This window comes from Grammomys surdaster, unplaced genomic scaffold, assembly GCF_004785775.1.
Source record: "Grammomys surdaster isolate TR1022 unplaced genomic scaffold, NIH_TR_1.0 125834, whole genome shotgun sequence".
Taxonomy (NCBI): Eukaryota; Metazoa; Chordata; class Mammalia; order Rodentia; family Muridae; genus Grammomys; species Grammomys surdaster.
In genome coordinates this window covers 2,365,884-2,390,744 of record NW_021620662.1, presented here as the reverse complement: position 1 = coordinate 2,390,744, position 24,861 = coordinate 2,365,884, and the positions used below count along the sequence as shown (strand labels likewise).

The window sequence follows — 24,861 nt, the reverse complement described above, 5'->3', positions numbered from 1 at the left end:
TTATAAAAGAAACTTTTTCTATTTTGTTTTGTCTTACTTTATTTTATTGTTTGGCTTTTGGAGACAGGGTTTCTCTGTGTAGCTTTGGCTGCCCTGGAACTCAGTGATCTGCCTGCCTCTGCCTCCTAAATGTTGGGATTAAAGGCAAGCACCACCTCTAGCCTTAAAAAGTACTCTGATACAGAGCGGTGGGAGTGTACAGAGTAGTGCAGGTGTTCTGTATTGTGAGTGAATCATAAACATTCTGGTTCTGCTTATTGTAAGAACTTAATAAAGAGTATATGGGAGCTTTCTAAATTATATCTAACAACTCCTAGTGAATCTGCTCTCAAAGTTTCACTAAAATCGTTATTTCATAAGATGGGATAAGCCAGGCAGTGGTGGCACACGCCTTTAATCCCAGCACTTGGGCGGCAGAGGCAGGTGGATTTCTGAGTTCGAGGCCAGCCTGGTCTACAGAGTTCCAGGACAGCCAGCCAGGGCTACACAGAGAAACCCTGTCTTGAAAAACCAAAACCAAAAAAAAAAAAAAAAGAAAAAAGAAAAAGGATAAAAGTGATTAGCAAAAAATGTCCAAAGCATCTACAAAGGAGAACAGTAATGGGGGGGGCGAGAGTGAGTATGTATCATCCAAACCTGCTTGCCATACTCACACCCTGACAACAGGCATGTAGCAGAGGTGTCCCTGTCAATTATGTGACATGAAGCTTCTGTCATATACACTTTATTAACACTTTTCTAGAGCTCTTAATTTGCTCTGTATTGCAATTATTCTTTTGAGTTTTTTTTTTTTTTCAACGCTATGTTTCCAGGCTGGGCTACCTGACAGCAAGTGCTCTCCCTCACCCTATGCTGTTTATTATTGTTGTTGTTGTTGCTTGTTTATTATTATTCTGAAAATAAGCTTTATCCAATCAAGTAATAACTATACAAAAGCAAGCAATTTTAGTCATTTTTCTTTTGATCAACTTACAATAGACCTAAAATCTTTTTTTTTTTTTTTTGGTTTTTTGTTTTGTTTTTTGTTTTTGTTTTTCGAGACAGTGTTTCTCTGTGTAGCCCTGGCTGTCCTGGAACTCACTCTGTAGACCAGGCTGGCCTCGAACTCAGAAATCCCCCTGCCTCTGCCTCCCAAGTGTTGGGATTAAAGGCGTGCGCCACCACTGCCCGGCGACCTGAAACCTTTAATGAAAGTTTTCTGGGTGTTGGCTAAGTTTGGTAGGTTGCTCATCTATAATTTATGTATTTTAAAGATTAAGACAGAGTCATTCAAATACTTGAGCAAAAAGTCAATGAATTGGAACATATGTTGTATGGCGAACAGACCAGCTACAAAGTAGAATGAGCTGTGTCAGTCCCTGGAGTTGTGTGGGCTTGTGGGAAGAAACAATCTAAGTGTCGTGTGCTCAACAGGGCGGGCTAGCAGGGGATCCTTGTCTCTGGAAGGCCAATAGTTTGCTTGATAATCATCTCCCAAATACCTTTTAAATTCGTGCTTTAAAGGAACTGGAATCATTCCTAGCTACTTAAAATACAAACTCTTATGAATGAACCACAAACATCTTTCCCCAACCTTTCAGATTGTGAGTTCTGAGTCTTGTTTGCCGTGGGAGGGAAAAGCTGAACAGCTAACTACTTTAAAAACAAGAGTTCTATCTGCATAAGAAGATGAGAGATACCATCTTGTCAAAGATGGGGAACCTTCGGAGCTAAATAGGAGGCTAGAATCTGGCAGTCTATTATGTTTCAGCCAAACAGGCCTTAGCCAGTTCTCAGATAGAGTGATGGTTCCTTTGATTTCTCAGTTGTGTTCTTGTCCCCTACGTGGATGGATCTGATCTCGTTCCCAATTATTCTATGATAACTAGCATGCCCACACACTCTGGTTTACCTGGTGTTCCCCAACCCCAGGGTCTCACCTGGCCATGATGACCTCCAGCTACGCAGCAGCTGGTGGTTTTGATAGGATGTTGCCGTGCTAGTGGAATAGTAGCTTGGGGGACTGGGACTCCAGTGACTCTAGAGTCTCCTAGGCTTTTCCCACTCTGTAGCTTCAAGCACTCCAACAAGTGTCTAGAATAGCCTGGAAGCAAGATCCAGGGTCTGTTTGACTCTAGCTCCCCAGGGCTGGGATTATAAACACATACAACCATGCCCACCATTTCATACACATTTTAGGGATAGAACCCAGGTCTTCACACCAACGTAGCAAGCCCTTTACTAAGCTGTATGTGGTGGTGTAAATAGGTATGGCTCCCACCAACTCATATGAATGCTTGGCCCATAGGGAGTTGTACTATTTGTAGATGTGGCCTGGTTGGAGGAAGTGTGTCACTATTGAGGTGGGCTTTGAGGTCTCATCCATGCTCAAGCTACACCTAGTGTGACACACAGTCTCTCCCTGCTGCCTCCAGTTCAAGATGTAGAACTCTCAGCTCCTTCTCCAGCACCATGTCTGCCTGCCATAATGAGAGTGTACTAAACCTCTGAAACTATAAGCCAGCCACAGTTAAATATTTTCCTTTACAAGAATTGCCGTGGTCATGGTGTCACAGCAATAGCAACCCTATTTAAGACACTGTCTCTCCAGGCCCCTTTCTACGAAACAGGGGCCCAGTGTTTTCAGTTCACACCAGGTCCCATAGATCATGTAGCTGACGCTATACTCATTTATCTCAAGCCCATAGAATAGGGAGTTGCTATTGTTGTTGGTTTAAGTGCTGGAATGAACCCAGGGCTTTTGCTATCCTCTAGCAAGTAGAACAGTACCTGGGCATTCTGCTGGTCATGGTATATAGCAGATTTCTCCACCAGTTAAATTAACCAATTAAAGCTGAATCAGAAGTATAAAGGCAGGTTTATTTCTCAATAAGGCAGCTCTTGAGCGAGTTCACTGATCTCACAGATGGAGGTCAGGGAAGTCACGAGCCCAGCCTAAAGCAAGGAGATTTTTATGGGTTTTGAGTGTGGGGTGATGACCTATGAGCTAGGAGCTGGGATCCTGGGATCGTGGCCATATAAGGTAAAGAAGTAGCCAGAAACAGATTGGGAGAGATGACATGCGGCCGGGAATTTTCTCCTTGCAGGCAGGGTTGGGAAAAGAAGAGCATACGAGGTTTTGTAGCTTGTCCAAGGGGTGAACAGGGGTTCCAAACAAGCAGTATACTTGTGAGTGTGTAAGTGTAACAGTACTCATAACACTTCTAAGTATAAGTCTACTTCATCCATTGTACCATAAGCTCCTGGGTGATACAGGTTTCACTGTTCATCGTTGAAGCCCTTCCACATAGCAGAAACTCGAGCCTGCTGTGTGTGCTTGGACTACAGGAAGTCTGAGTGGTAGAGTGGTCCAAAACTCAGTGTCTATCTGCCTTCCCTGCCTGCCTCCTCACTTCCGAAAGGACAAACTGTAGCTCAAACTGAATCCTGCTCCTCTGGAAAGATGCCGCTGGCTTCACATCAGATGTATTCCGAGTGAACATCTGAGGTACCAGGTGATGGGAGGCACTCCTCTCTAAATCTGATAGACTCTAAAGAGCCTGTGACGGCAATGGTGCATACCTGGAGACAGGAAAAGTAAAAGGTGGGAAGCAGGAAGCCTCGCGCAAGCTCAGGGCCAGCCTCATCTACATGATAAATTCCAGACCAGCCAGAGCAATATAGCAAGACCTTGCCTCAAAATAACCAAAACAACAATAATTTTTTTTTTAAAAAAAGTGAAAAACAAAGGTAGGAGTTGTTAAAATAAATATTATTACACAGTTAGTAGCCAGGAATGTCAATTTGGGTCTTTATTCTAATTTCTGTTGGTTTGTCTCTCCTTATAAGGCTAACTCTAACAACTTCTTTCAGAGTGCCAGTCTGTTCTAAAATAGAAAACATTTGAGCATGACAGCTGGGATATGGCACACAAGACATTGTTTGATAAGTGTTTTCTTGAATTTGAGGACTGTGGTAATAAGTTTCTTTGAGAAGAATAGACACATACACTTACCATCCAGCTCCCTGACACTGAACTAACTCCCAGAGGACTGTTTGACCTATTCTCTAGATGGTTCTATGGCTTGAAGCACATATCCAGCAGTTATAATACAGAAAAATACAGAAATCTTTACTATGATAAACTCTGTGTCAATATATTCTTGATCCAAGAAGTACTAGTTGTAGTGAGGTCCCTCTTGGGTCATTGCCTCTTAGTAGCATCAGCCCTGGCCAGCACAAAGCCATCTCATCTAGAAATCTTTTGAGGATTACAAGTAAGCACACTGCCCATTGTGTCAAGATGTCCCCAACTCCTGTTTCATATACATCCTGGATACTAACAAGTGATTAGCAGCACAGCCAACAGAAACAGCACTAAGGTTTTCTTCTCTACAGTTTAGTCGGGGTATTGCAATCTTCTAAATGTTCTAGAACAGTTCCCACTCCCCTTCACTCAGGGGACAATCTGTTCAATAAATACTCAGTCTGCAGATGGAGAGAACAAGCTTTATTGTAATGATTTGAGATTTTTGTGCATGGTAACGATATACACACAAATCTTGTTTCTCCCATGTTTCAAGACAGAATTAATTTAAAGTTTTATTATAGACTAAAGCATCCAAAATACTGTGGTACGTATGTGACTACGAACATACAAACACATTGATGCACAGCGTCTGTTCTTCTATTTAAATAGGCAGTCAGCATTTCAATTCATAAAAGAACATATGAGGAGGCTATATCATTATCGATGGCAGAGAACGCATGACCAGTGTTCTGTACAGAAAATGTATGAGACAGATGTGTCAAGGTGGAATGTACAAAATCTTCAAAGAAACAAAAAGGAAACGAACCACCCTCATTCTCGGAGGCAGCCTCCGCAGGCTGCAGTCAGGAATGATAAGAAAGAACGTTAGCAGAGGGTACTTTGTTGATAGCACAAAGTCCCATGTTGTAAAGCAAAAGCATTGAGGTTAAGGCTGTGTTGCTTTCAAAAGTTAATGGAAGTGCTGTACATTCATTGGAACAACATAGCTGATTATTAATCTCTTCTAGAATATTAATGAGTCACATCCATACATTCTCCACAAACAGACCACACAATCAACTACCACACAGTTCATTAGAAAGTGTTTTTGAAGATTAGCATCGTGATTTTGTAGCTTACTGTCATTTGAAACAAAACCAAAAAAAAAAAAAGTATTTATTTATACCAAACAAATTTTTAATGGGCACTTAGTTTTTCCTTTATGGCAATACTAGATTCCTAGTTATCAAAAATATTAAAATAATTGTAAATTTTTAAACACCCTGCAACATTTACATAAAGTAACAGTATCAGGACTTTTGATTTTAAGGGAAGTTCGATAAGGTTTGCATCAGGCAGCTTCAATGCTATCCTACTTGGAAAGGTCTTGTTTTAAAAGCATTCACCAAAAAAAGAAATTCCTCTTCCCTGTTCAGAAGCTGGTGAACAGAGAGGAAGATCTACAGTCCAAATGCATAGAGAGACTTTTCCCATCTGATGTGATCTACAGATAACCTGATGTTGATCTGCTCTCTCCAGTTTCCTCCGTAGGTATTACCAAAGCATTTATGCTAACCATTTAGAGTGAGGCTCCATATACCTGGTTACGTACCGCTATTCCAGTTCATTCCCTGTGAGGACATACATACCCTGTACATGTAGTGGGAGCAGATGTGCAACAGCTGCATGGACCAGGGGTACTTATTGCCTCAAATTTTGTCAAGTTTAGGAAACTCAGGGACTTACTTGGTTACAGAGACTAATGTTTCATCAAAATCTTAAACATCATTGAAAAACCAGCAAACAGTCATAATGACTTTCTAATTGTGTGTTTCTGGATAGTCAAGTGACTCCCTACCACCCCATGTCCAGCAGGGGAGGTTTATTTTGGGAGAAGATACACTATCATTAACCTGTAAAACCTAACTGTTTGTCCTTAGTGCCCAAGGGGAATTTGAACGCTTTCTTTCTCAGTGCTACGCATCATGAATGTGTGACGGGTTCTAAACACTTGACAAAGATCAATTAGACAGTAACAGTACCCTAGAACAAAAAAAGCCACTTATTTTAATAATCTTTCTCAGTTTACCAGAAACCATTCCAACCAAATGAGACAAGATTTTATTTAGATCTTGTCTATTTGTATCTTAGTAGCAGCACTCCCCCACCCCAAAATGCTTACCACAAAGAACTACAGTAAATGCACACACGTACCCAAGCGTAGAATGTAGTGTTTCCTGCAGTGCCCACAGCAGGTGCTGTAGTAGCCAATGGTGGAACACGTCTAGATTAAATTATTCTTTTTTAAAATTCCAGTTCATATCAGTTTTTGTGTGTTAAGAAAAAAACCAAGTTTTTATTATTTCTTATTGAGCTATCAAGCCTGATGTGACAAAGCCACATATTTTATATATGCGGCTGATTTGTTTATGAATTCATTTCTCAGTTCACAAATATCTCAACATTATACAAAAAAAAAAAAAAACAGAACTCATTTGGTAAATTCATTTTCAAAATAAGAGTTGCAACGTGGAGGTACAGCTCAGCTGCAGAGCATGCCTAAGGCCCTGGATCCCATCCGCAGCACCACAAAAACAAATAATCAAACAAACAAAAGCAGCCTGTGGCAGCCTCTTAAAAAATGTTTTCTTCTTGTGAAAATTAACTAAAATTAATTTACTCATTTTAAAAAAGCTTTCTTTTAAATAACAGAAACAGAAACAATCCTGCAGGCAGACTATTAATAATCAGCACAACAAAATTTTCCTTTTTAGAATATAAGATATAAAAGGTCAGAGATGCTTTTCTCTTTTATGCAACCCTCTGGTCCCAGTGCCTAGATGCATTCCTGGCTCCTGGTAGGAAGCCTGAGGATAGGACCACTGGAGTTCATACTGAAGGCTTGGGCTGTAGGCACTGCCCAACAACAGGACTCTGGCTGAATATGTCTGAGGCCCTGAGTACCATCCCCAGCACCAAGAAAAGAACATTTAAAACCAAAATATAAAGTCAAAGACTTATTTCATGGTATTCAGAAATAGTCTTACTTTATCGCTCTAAAACTGGTATTGAACTTTATGTCTAGTACAGACAGGCTTGTATATTTTAAAACCCCACAGAACTAAAATAATAATAAGCTAAACACCAATGTAAATCTTCTGAAAATAAAGTTTTTTCCACCCAGATATTGATCTGGGCATAGTGAATTAAGTAGACCATTGGAAGTAGCCAGATTTCCCTTCTAAAAATTTTTAAACTTTTATATCAAGAACATTTGAATTTTAAGATAATAAGCCATAAACATCATCATTTGTATTTAAGGGAAATGTTTTTTACAGTAGATATCTAAGGTACTTTCAATGAATGAAATCCCAAAGTCATCATCAAACATGCCAAACATAACTTTCCTATTTTGTAGAAGTGAGTAGGAAATCGGTGGAAAGAACACATCTTAGTTTACAGTATCCATGACAGGTAATGTTTCTCAAAATGCATTTACACCTAAATGAAAGGTAACTCAAACTCAAAGTTTAAAGACTTCTTTCTTTCTTTTTTTCTTCTTTCCTTTCTTTTTTTTCTTGAACACAAAGAAGGTCATTTGACTGGAAGCCAGATGTCACCATCATGCCAGAAAACGGCAACCCCCAAACCTGCTGTAGGGCTCACTCCACGAGGACGGCTTCAGACTGCAGCATCCAGGGAATGTGCTGAAGGATGGCTGGACAATGCTTCTGTCTTTCAGAGTGCTGCCTATTCCCACACACCAAGGATTCAGCTATATATTTATATATATATGTATAATACATTCTATCTTACCCTAACCATGTGTACTTGCTCCTTTAATGCCTCTACTACTCATTAGACAATGATAAATAACCACAACATGCCCTTACCTGTAATGCTCAACAGAACTTTGGTAACACTTGCTCTCTAAGGGGAAATCGTGAATCAATCACATGCCTTTGGTTGACACCATCCGTCCTCCAAAGGGCTGCTTATGGCTCTCTGTCCTAGGACACTGGTGTCCGACTACATGTGCTGACGTTTTGCAGGAGGTAAAGCTTTCGCTTTCATGATGTGGAAGAGGAAAGACATATGAACACATGGCACATGAATGTGACTTCTCTCGAGTCCATTCCAGTGTGTTGATTTGAAGCTAGCAACCAAAGGGTCCCCTTGCTTTTGCTATGTGCCTTCCAAAGCATCGGGAATTTCAGGTTTCCCTGAAAATATATTTCATTTTCTGATGCAAGGTGAGCAGAAACGAGAAGGTGAAGAGAACACACGGAAACAATCTTTGATCAAACCCAGAAAAATTGGGAAATTTGCATTGATTCTGATGGGCTCAACTCAAGAGGGCCCTGAGTCAGAGCTGGGAGGATCTTGCAAGACAGCCTTGGATTTTTTTTCTAAGGTAATTTATATGTGGTTGTTGATAAGCAAAAACATGTCACCAGGATAATAACACCTACTGTGAAAGTGAGGTTCGAAGGTCCCTTGGGTCTTGCGATTAAAGTTAAATAAAATAGGTAACTACAAGTCTTGGAAGCTCTATGCAAAGGCTATCATTCATTCACCAGTCAACAGAGACACTAATTCTTTTTAACGTCTGATTTGCAAAATTAGTTTAGCTACAGAAATCCCTGTCCTATGAGCCATAGTTCATGGGTGTAAAACTTCGCAGTTTGTATAGATTCAGTAGAAGAAGATTTTTTTTAAATCCTAAAAGTGAATTACGGAAATTGGATAAGCAGTTTTTTTAAGGAAATGATTACATTCAGAAATAACCTTGGAAAGTTCACCAAAGATTCTTCCTAGTATGAAAGTCCCATCGTAATCTGGTCCCACGTTGAGAGCTCCATTCCAGTTTTTAGTGCAAGACCTCAGTACAGAGCTGTCCGCTGTTACTGTAAGTACCGATAGACCTTGAAACAGTGGTTTCCGGAGTCTGCGACCACAACATGGCCATCTGAAGTTAGAGCCAGGCCTTGGGGGCCATAGAGCGGGTCAGCAGATGTGTTGATATAGGACAAAAATGATCCACTCCCATCAAAAACCTGCACAAACATAAAATCAGAGCGTCAGGGAAGTTACGTGTGCTGAAGAACATGTATTTAAAATAAAGAAAGCATGTAAGGAACATTCTGGGCTTGCTCAGGCTGCTGCTGCCCACACATAGTATTTGATGGTTAACCTTGGTTGTTGATTTACTTAGGTCTGGAGACAAGTTGTTGCTTTTGGCCTACTACCTTCTGTCCTGGCTGGTGGGTGCATCTGCCTCGTTGGTGCATCTGCCACCACTGCTATACTCATTTGCTGACACTGGAATCCTGCTTCTTTAACCTTTCAACACAGGCTCAAGACCTGAGGTTCTCTTAGAATCCTCTAGGGCAGTGGTTCTCAACCCCTTTGGCAAACCCCTATCTCCAAAAGTACATTACAAGCAGTAACAGTAGCAAAATTACAGTTGTGAAGTGGCAAGAAAAATAATGTTATGGTTGGGGGGGGGGTCATCACAACATGAGGAACTGAATTAAAGGGTCCCAGCATTAGGAAAGTTGAGAATCACTGCTCAAGGACTAGAGTCTAGACCTTAACTGCCATGTTGGAACTGCCAAGGCGACGGCCTGGTAGACCGAGAAGCCCCCCCCCCCATACAGACAACTGTGGTTGGACTCATGGGTCTGAGTCATGGAAGCCAATCTAACTGCTGTGTGACACACATTCAGTCTGTCTGTTCTGTCCTAATAAGGACCCTAGCACAGCACCCTTGTCTCTGTTTACACTTGTCTTGTTCCCCCTACCCTCTGCTCCTTCCATGACTAGAGCCACTGATGTGGAACTTGTTGGCTGCCACGTCTTATGTTACTATGGCCATGCAATGATGAACAGATATCATTTATTCTAGTCAAAGTCTATAGCTCAGTATACCCATCTGGATAAGCAACAGCTTTGTTTTATGACCCATGTGATTCCACTGTGATGAAATTAAGAGACACAAACTCAGACACATAACACTTCCTCCTTTACAAGTTCCCAGGTTGGGTTCCTTCCGACCATTTTGTTTAGGCCACGTGGAGTTTTAAGAAATAATGTACACAGGTGGATGCCATGAAGCCACACAATATAAACAGCATCCTTGGGCCTTTGTAACTCACCTGGCTCCTGCCTTCTAAAGGACCCTCCTACCCACTACAATGAGACCACTGATAGCATCTTATGAGTCGATCTCTTTTGAGATAGGGTCTCACATAGTCTAGGCTAGTCCCAAACTTGCTATGTAGTCAACCCTACATAGCTGTTGATCTTTCTGTTTCTACCTCCCAAGTGCTGGGATCACACATCTTGCTACCATGCCCAACTTACACATTACCGAGGCTTGAACTCAGGACCTTGTGCATACTAGACAAGTACTATATCAACTGAGCTACTACATGTATCTTCATCCAGAATGTCTCTATGAATACAGAAGTCAGTTAGAGTAATTAAGATATGTATATGATATACTTTTATATATAATTATATAACATATAATATAGATGATACACCTTATATACATGGGAAATATATACATATGAGAAATATATATATATATATATATATATATATATATATATATATATATGGGAAGTAAAAGCATCACACTGATATTCTCAGTTATTTTCTTGATTATACAGGGAGTTCATAGTCGGCTTGGGCTATATAGACTGTGTCTCAAAGAAATGAAAAAAAATACAAAATTAAATATGTGTAGTATAACCGTATATATGGTTTGAAGTCAGTCAAACTGGACTTGAACTCTCTACTTAGATGAAGACAACCTGAACTACTTTCCTTTCCTACTTCCCCATGTGCTGGGCGTATGGCCAAGTGTCACCACATCTGGTTTTGGATGTTTGCTAATTAACTGGCGCATTAAATGAAAGAAAATGATGGCTGCAATGAATACAAACAGCAGTGTGGAGTGTCTGGAACAACTGTAATGAGACATGAGCGTGAGTGAGTGTGTGTGTGTGTGGTTTTTCTTAGTGACAATCATAATTTTCTAAAATTACTGATTGTTGCTTGTTTTCACAATTAAGAAAACTTGAGTCTTCACTTTGAGATCCAAGTAAAACATCCAAGTAGGACCTTTTTGTTCAATGCCTATGTTGAATCCCATCCATGAGCCCTGCATGGGTCTGAGGAGAACAGTATTCAAACCAAATAAGTAAATAAATAAATAGTAACAACTTTGAATGAGAAGATCTTATGCAAAAGACATCATTTTTTTTCTACCTTTCCTGTTTGGTCCTTCATGTGAGGTTATCTATGGTGTTCTGACTTAACCAAGAAGGAAGAGCATCCCAGGTTCTAGGATGGGCAACTTTTCAATCTCTGCCAGCTGACACACTCTTTAGAAGATCTAATGTACCTGGATCCTGCTGTTCCCCCAGTCAGCCACAATGATGTTCCCATTCGAGTCCACAGCTACACCTGTTGGTGCATTAAACTGCCCATTTCCTTCTCCATTTGAGCCGAATTTCAACATGAATTCTCCTTCCTGATTAAATACCTGGATGAAGTATTGAAAAACTCTTTTATTTAAAAATACATGACCAACCAAATTTAAAAAAAAAAAATCTATCTGAGCAAGTTATTTATAATGAGAACTGTCGCTTGAGAAAGTCTGAGGAAAGTGGTCTATATACTAGGCTCCTGTCACTTGTGGTTCCCAAACCATATGCAATGTCATTTATTATTTATTAAATTACTCTTCTTTTTCTGCCATTTATAACTGGTTACTAAATACTTATTTTATTATGAATTACAAAATACTATATATTATAAGCTGTTCTGAATAAAGCTTAAAATATTTACTTTGAAACACTAAATATTATTCTCTTCAAAGAAGTAGCTTTATTTACTAAATAAATAAAAATTTAAAAATGGGCACTATGTCTCTATCAGATGGGTTGCTAGTCAGTTTGGATCAGGTTTTTGTTAGACCAAATCTTCAGGGTTTATTACCATTTTTACTATATCAACATAATAAGAACAAGAGGGCTGAATGTCATACTTAGGATGATAGGCATTATGTGTGTCAACATGCATGATCATACAATGTTCATGGGTGAAGAGTAATCAGAGGCTGTTTTCTTTCTCTCAGGAGGTGTTTTAGTTAAAATAGTGAGTCTATAAATCCAAAGGCTTTCACTATTAAAACCAACAGAGGCTGTTCCAAGTGAGGGATGAACAGAGCTCTTAAGGAGATGATCTCTCATGCCTGATGTGATTGATCAGTCAGTTACTGTGGTTTACTGAATATTTGTATAATAGTGACACACTATACAAATATAGGTTACAGGTTAATGGCAACATTAAATACATTCAATGTATCTAATGACACTATAGTGAAAAATTGTATCTTGATGCTTCAGATGATACTTAATGGCTTGGAAATGTTCCTGGAAGCTGTTCTAAATATCCATTAAGGTGCTACTTAGAAGTATGGAAGTACTAACTAACAAATCAAGAAGAGTTACAGATAGGGCAACCTTTAGAGTAAAGGTTGCTCACATGTGGACCTCCAAGGGTTCACAGCTTTGAGCACCGATCTGATTTGAGGATAGCCTCAGGACCTTTGAGTCCTCCTTGGCTCCTTAGAAACATGCACAGGCAGCTCTTGCTAATATGATATGTTACGAATGCCCCGATGCAGGCTGGGAATGCGGCAGGCACACTTTTCCTAGCCTGTATGAAACCTTGAGTTTTATCTTCAGCAATAAGAAAAGAGAAAAGAAGGAAGGAAAAGGGAATAGAGGGGGAAGGAAAGAGGGAGAGAGAGGGGGCAGGAAAAAGAGGAAGAGTTTGAAAGGCTTCCTTAATTCTGCTCGCATGGCCACTTATACTCAACACTGTAACTTCAGAGACCTGCCAGCATGTGTTTGAGTTGGTAAGGACACTGCTACCCTATGCTCCTTCTGCTATTAATTCCTGTACATGATCCTTTTGGTGGGATTTGCTTACTTTTTCCCCCAGTATATTTTATTTGGCATAAGTGCATCTCCTTCACATTGGAATTAATATACAGACTTCACTTTATTTTTGTAGTTTGATTTTTTTTTGGGGGGGAGGGATGTTTATTGAAGACAGGGTCTCAATATATATATAGCTTAGGCTAGCTTCGAGTTCCTGATCCTCCCCCGCCCCTGCCAACACCTCTGCTTTTCCCTACAAGTGCTGGGAATCACAGGCATCCCCATCGTCCTCCCTCACTTAGTCGTCTTGTGGTGAAAACAAAAGGTGTAGTGGGATACTATCCCACTACATTTGTATAAGCTCAGTGATTGGGCTGTACGAGAGGTAGGCCGAGTGAGAAGAGGAAGAGGAGAAGGAAGAGGAGGAGCTAGGAAAATGGCGGCAGGTGTGTCTCCAGCAGTCTAAGGTAGTTGTAATATCTAGGTTAGGTATTGGGTAACACCTCTAATTGTGTGGGCTTCTTGTTATTTGAGCATTACCAAATATATAAAGCTATTGGATAATCTTTAAACATGGCAGGATGGTCTGGGTTCAGCCCAACCTTGTGGAGACAGCGTGGAAGATTGACGGAGCCATCTCCCACGCTGGCATCTCATGGGTGCCAGCCCATGGCCTCTGGCCGCTTCCAGCTGTGGAGCGCTTGGCTTGGCTGCAGAGCATGGCGGCCTGAGCTAGGCAGAGCCGCTGCTGCTTAGATGGTCGGCCCCTACAGCCCCATTTATTAAATATTAACTTCAACAAAAAGGCAAGCCAGTCTCTGCTCATCTGCAGGTTTACTCAGTTTCCTGCAACTGTGGCAGGAAAGGAGTGGAAAGTCTCAGAAGTAAGTCACAGTTTCAGATCACAGCTACAGCGGGATGCTGTTATAATTGTTCTATTGTATAATTAGTCACCACTGTTCATTGCTGCTGTGGTTTGTATCTGAAATGTGTCTTCATAGGCTCATGTGTTGATGGTCGGGTCCCCAAATGCTGGGATGTGCAGAGGTGAGCATTCTAGGAAGCGAGTGGATCCTAAGGCTCTGACCTCATGGATGGATTCATTTACTGATGGGGTCATTGCTGAATGGACCAGTAGGAGGCATCAGAAGCTGAAGGCAGTCTAGCCTATCTTGAGATAGTAGGTCACCAGCGTGAGGTCTTGGGGGGTATAATTTAGCCCTAGCTCTGCCTCTCTTCTCTTAGTCTCTGCAAGTGATTATGACTAAAACTCTGAGACCACGAACCAAAATAAACCTTTGCTCCTTGATGTTGTTATTCCCTGGTATTGCATCACAGCAACAGAAAGCTGACACAATGGTTTCCAATATTTATGAATTAAACTGTATCATAAGTATTATGCATGGGAAAGAAAAACCCACAGTATCTATAGAATCCCAGACTATTGCCCACCCCAAAACACTGCTAAAACAATAAAAATATTTTTAAAAAAACCTATAATAGACTACTTACTAACTCTGACATATAGATTTCACATTTACTAAGCAAGAAATCACTTGAATTAAGAGTTACTGCTAACTGCTGTCTCATGGTAAACAAACCCCAGGCATTCCATTCAACAGCTGTCAGAAAACAAATAAAGCAAATGATATGATTTCCTTAAGATGAAAAGTGGGCTTAAATAACTGGGGTAATAGCTCTAGGTCCTGAAACCATCACCTCTAGAACTTTAATAATTACAAACACTTTATACTTTCTGCATCTCACCTAATGTCATTTACTTATACATTTTCCAGATGAACATGATCTAAGAGCTGAAATAATTTTTATAGTTTTGCTTTTTATACGTGTATGGAGTTGTTGGGTAATGTTGGTGCAGCAGATTGAGCCCAGCACCTGGAACATGCTAAGCCCATACTGTATCACTGTAGTGGTTTGACTATGTTTGACCCATGGGAAGTGGCACTATTAGGAGGTGTGGTCTGACTGGAGGAGGTGTAACCTTGTTAGAGGAAGTGTGTCACTGTGGGAGTGGGTTTGAGGCTCCTAAGCACAAGCTCTGCCCAGTACAGAAAGGATAGTCTTCTCCAGGCTGCCTTTGGATCAACATGTAGAACTCTCAGCTCTGCCTGTACCATGCCTGCCTGGATGTTGCCATGATGATAATGGACTGAACCTCTGAACCTGTAAGCAGCCCCAATTAAATGTTCTCTTGTATAAGAGTTGCTTTGGTTATGGTTTCTGTTCACAGCAATAAAATTCTAACTAAGAAAAACACTGAGTTGCAGCCCCAGCCCTCAGGAAATCTCCTCCTTCTAAAAACATATGCACGTCTGTCATTTCTGTCTCTATGTCCAACCGTTTTACAAATTTTTAAATCATTCTCATTCATCTGTTTCCAATTAATAAATGGACATTCATCATATTTTATCCATATGTAAGTCCATATTTTTATTCATATGTAAGTCAATATTAAAACCTTCGCGTTTAAGCTGAAGTCAGATCCCCGTAGTTTTACTCCATTCAGTTCTGAGTGTCTGTACAGTGCTATATAATATTTACAAATAGACCAGTTTCTCCATACAAGCAATGCAGAGCTAACAACATTTGGAGTGCTAGTAATACCTTGACAGAATGATTATGAAAGTCTGTGATGATGATCTCATTATTGCTATTCACAGCTGCAAAATGGGGACCTGCAATAAAATGGGGGGAGAAACACATGAGGGCTCCGACAGCAAACCTAATGACAGCACAGCAGCTGCTGCAACACAGGACAAGACTAACACAGTGATTTAATTAAGGAAGGACAAAGAACCCGAGCCCCAGTCCATGGACAGTCACTCAGCCAGACTTCTAGCTCCTGATAAACTGGATCCAGCGTATTTCTCAGCTGTCTGCTCTGGCCTCGACCCACCAAGCCTTAAAAGTGGCAGTCCTAAGGAAGCAGGATGAGCAGGAAGTACCGGCAACCCTTCTCTACACTGCCCTCCGTAAGCCATACCCACCACCTCTGACCACATCATGCTTTTGCTAAGTAGGGAAATAAAGTATCGTCACTATCCCCTCTGGGAAAGAGGATCCAAAATATATTTTTTCTTCTGAAAAAAAAAAAACTGAACAGAAAACCTGAAGTTTATAATATTGAGTGACTGTTTAGAATCTGGGCCAGACAAAGGAGAGAATGAACACAAAGGATGAGGCCAGCTAGCCTCAAAATCGTGCCAAGCATCCTTTGAAAAGGAAAATCAATGGACCGTGCTCAGCCTTTTCTTGCAGATGTGCACATCCGAAAAAGCTTGTGAACGCACAGTGCAGAGAAAAAAAAAAAAAGACTACCTTCCTGCCCTCTTACAGTAACCTACAAAGGTGAAATAACCCCCACCCAGAAGCTTGTGAAAGAAAACTGAAGCCATGGGAAACAGCCGCTCATTGATCTTCAAACACTTGTGGGTTTTTTGGCTTTTGGTAAATATTTTATTTTATTTTAATCTTTATTTATTTATTTATTTTATTTATTTATTTATTTATTTATTTATTTTGGTTTTTCGAGACAGGGTTTCTCTGTGTAGCCCTGGCTGTCCTGGAACTCACTCTGTAGACCAGGCTGGCCTCGAACTCAGAAATCCACCTGCCTCTGCCTCCCAAGTGCTGGGATTAAAGGCGTGCGCCACCACCGCCCGGCATAAATATTTTATTTTAAGATACATTATTTCACTTAATATAAATATTTAAAAATCCAATGTCTGCAGTGTGAACAGCCGTCGGTAGAAACCATTTAAAGGCGGCACTTTCAACTGAGCCTTCTCAAGACAGCTGAGAAATGTCTTCATTGCTTACTGTTTCCGCTCTGGCTCCACCCCCGACACGCCCCCTGCTCTGGCTCCACCCTCAGCATTCCCCTAAAGGCTGCACGCATGCTGGGGAACAGGGCACCTTCAACATGCTCAGACATCATGCAAATGTGAGCAGAAGAAGCATAAAGAAGGGGGTTCACATATTACCATCAAGTGTACCTGCAAACTGCCTGTCCCCGTTTCCTCGGCTACCAAACCTGGTGACTATTTTCCCGTTGGGCTGGAAAATGAACACACAGCACGCCTTGTTGTCCACCACAATAATGTGCCCATTGCGGTCCACAGAAACTCCTTTGGGCCCCATCAGTTTTCCTGATCCGATTTTTGTCTGTTAGAAACAAGTACAGAAATATACATCAAAGTTCAAAGCATTCCAGAAACCAATCTGAAGCTAATTAGTTGTCTTAGGAAAATATCTGCTGGAATGTTATCTCTGTCTCAGAAAAATGGCTCTGCCATGCTCAGCATCTGCTACAGGCATTTATATAAAGCTTTATTTTTAAGACATTTGCCACCAAATTTGGACCACAATGCCCTTCTAAACGGATACTTGATGAAAGAATACAGGGTCTAGAGAAAGACATCTTGCTCCTGTCACTTGCTTTGAGCACATCTGAGTTGCACAGACAGATTCACTCACTTCCTTTAACCTTAATATTCCTTATATTACTTTCTAAAACCTTTTAAAAAGCAACTAATAAATAATATAAAAATATTCAATGTTATATAATAGTAAACAGTCACCAAATAGAAGCCATTACTATTGCTGCATTTCATATTCAGCACTAAAGTCTCGGGCAGATGGCATTAAACTTGTTCCATGTAGTTAGAAGTTACATCGATCCCATCACCATCCACCACTGTGTACTCAAAGCCTGCCACACTTACTGATGCATAAAGTTGTATACAACAGATGTTTGCTTGCTCATTAAAAAACAAAACAAAAGTCTAAAATTATTTATAAGCTAACCTAATCATGGTTATTATTTGTGTGTGCGCATATGTATGTATGTATGTATGTATGTGGGGAGGTAAATGTTTATGTGTGGTACGCATGTGTAGAAGCCAGGAGTCAATTTTGGGTGTTGTTCATCAAGGGATATATGCCTTGATTTTGAGACAGAGTCTCTCATTGCCTTTGAGCTTGCTAACTAGGCAGGTTGGCTAGTCAGGGATCTCCTGGGATCTGCCCTGCCTAGCCTCTCCATCTTGCATTAGCACCCCAGCCTTTTTAAAAACATGTGTTACAGGGATTAATGCTTACACCACAAACACTTTCTAGGTTGAGCCATCTTCCCAGCTACCAAATCGTGACTAAATCCTCTCATTTTTCACAGGGAGAGCAAAACATTAGATCTTTATTAAGTATATGTTTCCATATACTGTATTACTACATTTATGTAGACTCAATCAACCTCATCAAAATCTCTACACATGCAGACCTTTTTCTTCACTACTCCCAAAAGAATACAGCACAACAAATATCTACAAGGCATTTGCACTGTAGACTGGAGTTATAGGAAGAAAGGTTAGAGGGCAGACTGTAGCCTAGGAAGTGGAGGGTCAGTGGAGGCAAAGGAACGCTTGCTTACTTTTTATTTTATACTTTTTCATGCACATATTTTTTAAAGCCTATTTGTGTTATCTTTTAAATTAAAAACTAACCCCCACTGATTACATTTCATATGTTCTGCTATAAACAGAATATAACATGGAGTCCTCACCATGTTAGCACTGGCTGATAGAAATCTGTGAACCACAGAGGTACACTTTAATTTTTTAGAGTTATTTATTTTACTTTATGTGTATGTGTATTTTGCAAATGTCTATGTCTGGGTATCATGTGTCTGCTTGGTGACTTCAGAGTCGGAAGAAGGCATCGGATCCCCTGGAACTGGGATTACAGATGGTTGAGAGTTACCAACGTGGGTGCTGGGTTCTCTACAAAATCAACAAAAGCTTCATCCCCTGAACCATCCATCTCTCCAGCCTCCTATGTATGTACTCTTCATTTCCTAACACAGTGATGGAGCTTTCACTGAGAAGGACTTCTCATGTGCTTCTTTATTCTTCTAAGTCTACAAATGATGGAGATTCAGGTGTGATTGCCTTAGAGCAGAGAGACACAATTACGTTGAAAGGAAACATCTTGTCTTAGGCCAGGGAATCTCTTGTGTATGTTTGATTCTGATGCTGCAATGAAGCCCAGGGATCAAAGAGGTTCTAACATAATGGCATGTAAGGAAATCACTCATGCTCTTTCAAGTCTGAAAGGAAGGTATCACGAGACATCAAAAGGAGAGCTGGCATTCTGCTCATTACCGCCTAATACACTACTACTTAACGTTACAAACAACAGTAGTTACTCAGAATGACTCAACCATATAATACCAAGTGGATAATTATCTAGAATGAAAACAGAACCCAAAGGATTATCTTAGTTCTACCAGGAGACACCGGGTAGGGCAGATCTACATGCACAACTTAAAGCTGAAACCCAATGTTGCTTTCTCCCACCCTCCACTATTGTTTCTAGTTCAGATGCACTGAACTACAAAGTGAAGTTGAGAGCCATGCATCTGACCTCATAGTTTTACCTCACTATTTTAGAATAGCAAGAAACATATTTCAGAACTTGGAGACAGTTAAACAAGAGCATTTAACTCAACAAACCGCTTTCAGAGGGAAAAGTTGAGACATTTTAGAATACAGTGGCCATAAAGGTCACCATATTTGTGTTTCATATGTATATATTTTTTACTTTAATTTTTTTTATGATTACAAAAGGCTCCCAGCTGGTCTGGAAGATATAAGCCGTGAGAGAAGATGAAAGGAAAAACATAAAAGGAGGCAGGGGAGGATAGCTATTTGACTACACACCAGATGTCTATAAAAACGGTAGTAAAGATGCCACCCATCTGAGATGGTCAGGAACAAATATAAAGACCGTACTGGGGTGAAAAGGAAGTCAGCTGCACCGTTGGCTTCACTGTCCCATTAAAGAAGCAAAACAGTAATCTCCTGGTACTAAGTTGTGGCCTACACACCTGGAGGAACTTTTTACAGTACTCAAGTGTTTCCATGTGCTCTCTATTTACCTTAATGGGCTCTAACCAACAAGAGGTTCTTGCTGCAATCAGCAATATCCTTTTCCGTCCTCTGGGGGGCAGGAGTGCTCCAAGGTCATTGCACTCCACAGTGTCTACAACACTCATGACCAACAGAGCCCAACTTTAGGATTTCAGTTCTTCGAATATTTATTATGGGTATGGAACTATCAAGTCATGAGTATAAAAATATCTCAGTCAGGGAGCCCTTCTCTCTCTCAGCTAGCAAACTCTTTTTTTATCCCCCCGAGACAAGGTTTCTCTGTATAGCCCTGGCTGTTCTGGAATGTACTCTGCAGACCAGGCTGGCCTCGAAGTCAGAAATCTGCCTGCCTCTGCCTCCCAAGTGCTGAGATTAAAGGTGTGCACCACCACTGCCCTGAAAAGATTTGTTTATTTGTTTTATGAATACACTATAGCTGTCTTCATACACACCAGAAGAAGGCATCAGATCCCATTACAGATGGTTGTGAGCCACCATGTGATTGCTGGGATTTGAACTCATGACTTCCAGAAGATCAGTCACTGCTCTTAACCTCTGAGCCATCTCTCCAGCCCCGGTAGCAAACTCTTGCTCAATATGCAAAAGCTGCTGTTGTATTTACTCCCAAATGTACAGATTGCTAGTCATTTTGCTAGAGTCTAAAACAAGAATAAGCAGATTTCCTACAAACTAGATTTCTTCTAGAGGACAGCAGACAGTTTTCTCCATGTTGCTACCAGAGTTGTCATGGTTGGGTGTTGGAAGATACAGAAAGGCTTTCTGTACCCATGGCCATTATATGGAGCTGTGAGGTTCTAGTGAAACAAAAAGATGCAATTTCACAGGGTTAAAGGGAGCAGCCTTTTATTTCCTTAGGTTGAAAAGGTATTGTCGTGCTCACATAAAGCAAGGACTCTAATCGGAGAGTAAAAAAAATGTAGCTCATCTCATAAATACCATCTTGAAAATAATCATGAGGTGACCATGACAACCCAAAGCCTTCCAATGCCTTTAATCAGTGAAAGAGGCTCCAGAACGGATGAGGAAAACACACTCCAAACCCTTAGAGAAGGAAGTAGTGTGGTGGCAGCTAAACACCTTCATTCGGCCATGAAGCCCAAGTCACAGTGGGTCACACAACCTTTATGTTTTGGAAATGATTACAAGAGGCATGGAGAGAAACATTTCTTAGATGAGACCCATATAAAAATTCAGAAATAAAGCTCACTTAACTTGTACTCAAATCCTGTGAGATAGATGTTTTTAAACTCTAAATTTTAAATACTCAGAGAAGTGATGAGATTTTTTCCAAAAAAAAAGTTAGTAAAGCCCAGAAGCAGGATTCCAGGGGTTGATTTGAGTGAAAGTTCATCTTGTCAAATAAATTAGAAGCTGTCGGTAGGCTGGGTGAGGGATGGCACAAAGCTTATTGCATATGGTCTTCCGAAAGACCTTTGGCCCAGCACCTTATAGGCTTGTAAATAATGGTAGGAAGTGGTCTGAGTGATGGTGATTCTTAGGTAACACCTGAGAGAAGAATCCACTAGTCCCTGATGACTTGTGAAGAAACAGAAGTGATTATGTTTGGATCTTGAATATACACAAAGTCCCAGATGCCGAAGGCCTAGTCCTCACTGGTGCTGGGAGGCAGTAGGGCCCAATGGACAAAAGGGAGGTCACTGGGGCACACCCCTGAAGGAGGCAGTGGGACTCTGTTCACTTCCTGCTTGCTCTGCTTTCCTGAACCCTGGGCTCAGGGATTGCCTCCATCCTGTGCTTCCTTTTGCCACAGGACCAAAGCACAAGGGCCAAGTGACTATAGACTGAAGCCTTCCAAGTTGTGGCCAAACTAAATCTTTTCTAGGCATTTTGTCTCAGCAACAAAGGGCTGATTAACAGAGATGCCATTTTTACCTTTTGCCAAAAGGGGATAGAAGAGGGGTAGCACAAGTCTCCTGACAGGATCCCAGGGTGTGGGTGAACTGGCTTTGTCCCGATTGAATTGGCCTCCATTTTCTTTTCCTTCTTAGTTCTCTGCAACATTCATTAATGTCCCTTTCAGGTTGTAACAAATGATTTACAACCGACAGCTCTTGTGCCTCTGGCTTTTCCCTCAGCATGCCTGTGTATGTTTTAAATGTGAGAACTGTGCATTATAATGGTATTTCTCCCAGGCTTTCCACCACAAACCTGAGAAAGTAGAAAAACCTTGTGATGGTCTGGAAATTAATTTGGGAATCACAAACTGCCTCTTTATAACCCTTTGCAGGATTTTTTTTAAAACTCAAATTAAGGAAACCAATATAGTTTCCTGATAAACATGATTTTTAGAGTAAACAAGCTGTATAAAATAAATGACACTTAAAATACACATATATGTGTATGCATTTTTATGCTTGTATGCATTTATATGCATATGTGTACTGTGTATATGTATATACATGTATGTGTACATATGTATGTTTACACATGTATATGTACCTACATGTATTGCATATGTGTGGGGTGAGAGAGAGAGCAAGTTTATAAAATTATCACAGCTACTCTCATTTAATAAAACTGAGATTGATGATCTTATATGAAGAATTATAAAATAATGGCCTGGATTTAGACTAAGAAAAACATAATTTAATGTCATATTTCTTGTTCTTTCTACTATTTAGTGGCCAAATACTAGTCACTCTTACCTTAAACTTCCCATCATTGGAGAAAATGCTAACCCACTTGTTGTCATAATCTGCAATGATGATGTCCCCACTGGGGTGCACGGCCACCCCTGTGGGCCGCTGGAGCTGTCCGGGAGATCGTCCTCTGATGCCGAAACGACTTTTGAACTGTCCATCATTGGAAAAGATCTGTACAACAAATTTATATCACTTAGAATCTGAACTAGCACAAAAATCACTGGGGCAGAAAAGGCGTTTATGAAATGCACTATGGATCAGAATCTGCCAGTGCTGCTTAAGAAATCTCCCCCAACACACACATACGCACACGTGCACACACACACACACACACACACACACAATTAAAACAGAATCCTACATACTTATCTTGTTTCTTCCCCATACTATTTATCTTTAATCTAAAATAAATACACACCTATCTCTAGTCTACACAGTCAAAGGAACACATGTAGGGCTATACCTGCACACACTGGTTGTTACTATCTGCAATTAATATCTTTCCACTCGTAGATGCTGCCACACCCTGCAGGTTTGTAAATTCTCCTTTGTTTCTTCCTTTGGTACCTAAGAGTAAATGAGAAAAGCATAGAAATTAAGTTATAGAGAATTAGATTAGCAAAAGGATAATTCACGCTTCCATAAGTAGCAGGAGAATATGTTGTCTTTTCCATGGTAGGGATGGACTCACAGCTGTGTTTATGCTGAGCAGGTGTTTACTGAGCTACAGCCACAGCCTCTGCAATGATACTGATATATATCATTGATACACCTCTAATCCCAGCACACCCAGTAGTGGGGTGAAGAAGGGAATGGCTTGGGACAGATAGTCCCTGTCCCCAAATAAATAAATAAAATTTAAACTTGATAAACAAAAGTATGACATTATAGATAGTCCCTGTCCCAAAATAAATACAATTTAAACTTGATAAACAAAAGCATGACGTTATCAGAAGGAACTATCAGGACCAACTTGAAAGCAAGAGTCTTGAGGCCCATGGAGGAGATGTCTCAGCAGGTTAACAGGTCAATCCCATCAGCCTGGCAACTGGGATTCAACCCTCCGGAAGCACATAAAGGTGAAAGAGAGATCACACATGCTCACACACGCATGCATATACTCACATGCCTGTTTTCCTCTGACCTCCACACAGGCAGTCACAATGTCAACCCCGCCACACGCACACACACACAAAAAAAGAGCAAGAGCCTTATAAAAACTGAGATTGGAACAGAAACAAAAGAAATGATCTTAAAGAAACCCCAGTGTTGTAGATCCTGTTGGGTTTCAGATCCTGGGACAAAAAGCTAAGGTGCATGTTTAGCATACCAAAGTTGTCCTGGCCTCCAAGTTCTCCCAGCATCCCTCAGTCCCTGTTACAATGCATACCCTGTCCTCTGTCCTGAACTTTCTAGCCAAGGGGCTGGGCTTCCCCTCCCCCAGAAGCTCTTCTCTATATAATCCAGACATTTTGGTCTCTCTTCTATCTCTGCTCGAGTGCTTTCTCTCTTTCTCTTATCTGTCTCCTGGGCCTCCCTCCCCCGAGTCTCCCTCCCCATGGTAACTTTCCTGGCCTCCTTCTTGGGACCAGTGAACCTACTTTTACATACTTTAATCTGGCTTGAATTGGCTCATTTCACTGGCAGAGAAATAATTTATGAGATCCTTGCAAATGTGAAACTGGTAATGTCCCCATAGCCATGGGGTAGCTGATGACAAACAAAAGAAGAAAGGCAGCTAAGAGACAAGAGACCCCTGAGGAGAGTAGATGAACACTGATTTTCTATCCTTCAGATACTGGCAGGGACAAACACTGCCTGTGGATCTCCTTCATTTAACCTTTGGCTAAGGACAAAGGCCACTGTGTTTCTAGAAGACTCAGTGCGTACCAGGAAATAGAAAAAAAAACAGTGTTAGTGAAAAGATTCCATTTGCTTTCTAGAACATACAGCTGGTACAGAAAGAAAGACAGAGACACCCAAAACACCAACATGTTTTTGTGCTGTACAGAAATAAGGCCACGACTCTGAACATCAGCAGAAATGGCAAAGAAGTGCATTTGGGGGCAGGAAGACATTCAGTCAAACACCATGTTAATCGGATCAGAATCCAGGGCAGGAAGATTCTTTCCTTTTGCAATGAATGAGGAAGTTCTTGGAAGCTGCCAACACTGGGGTCACCAGACCAGTGGGACAAGGCACACTTCTGAAAAGAGGTTCTGCAGCCTCTCTGAGCACCTGTCATCGAGGTATCATCAGCC

The 24,861-nt window shown here is 40.8% G+C and overlaps 1 protein-coding gene across 2 annotated transcripts in view; it reads right to left on the bottom strand.

The window, feature by feature from the left end:
* Positions 1–4,468: 4,468 nt before the first annotated feature.
* Positions 4,469–24,861, bottom strand: part of Trim2 (tripartite motif containing 2) — a 59,959-nt gene continuing 39,566 nt past the window's right edge. Inside the window, exons 7-12 of one of the 2 annotated variants that reach the window (XM_028789480.1) lie at positions 23,064–23,167; positions 22,604–22,771; positions 16,986–17,154; positions 15,595–15,665; positions 11,424–11,564; positions 4,469–9,066 (exon numbers count right to left, since the gene is read on the bottom strand). In XM_028789480.1, the coding sequence (XP_028645313.1) occupies positions 8,914–9,066; positions 11,424–11,564; positions 15,595–15,665; positions 16,986–17,154; positions 22,604–22,771; positions 23,064–23,167 (806 nt within the window). In that variant the 3' untranslated portion in view covers positions 4,469–8,913. The remainder of the gene's footprint in view (positions 9,067–11,423; positions 11,565–15,594; positions 15,666–16,985; positions 17,155–22,603; positions 22,772–23,063; positions 23,168–24,861) is intronic. The other variant, XM_028789481.1, reaches the window with a different exon arrangement.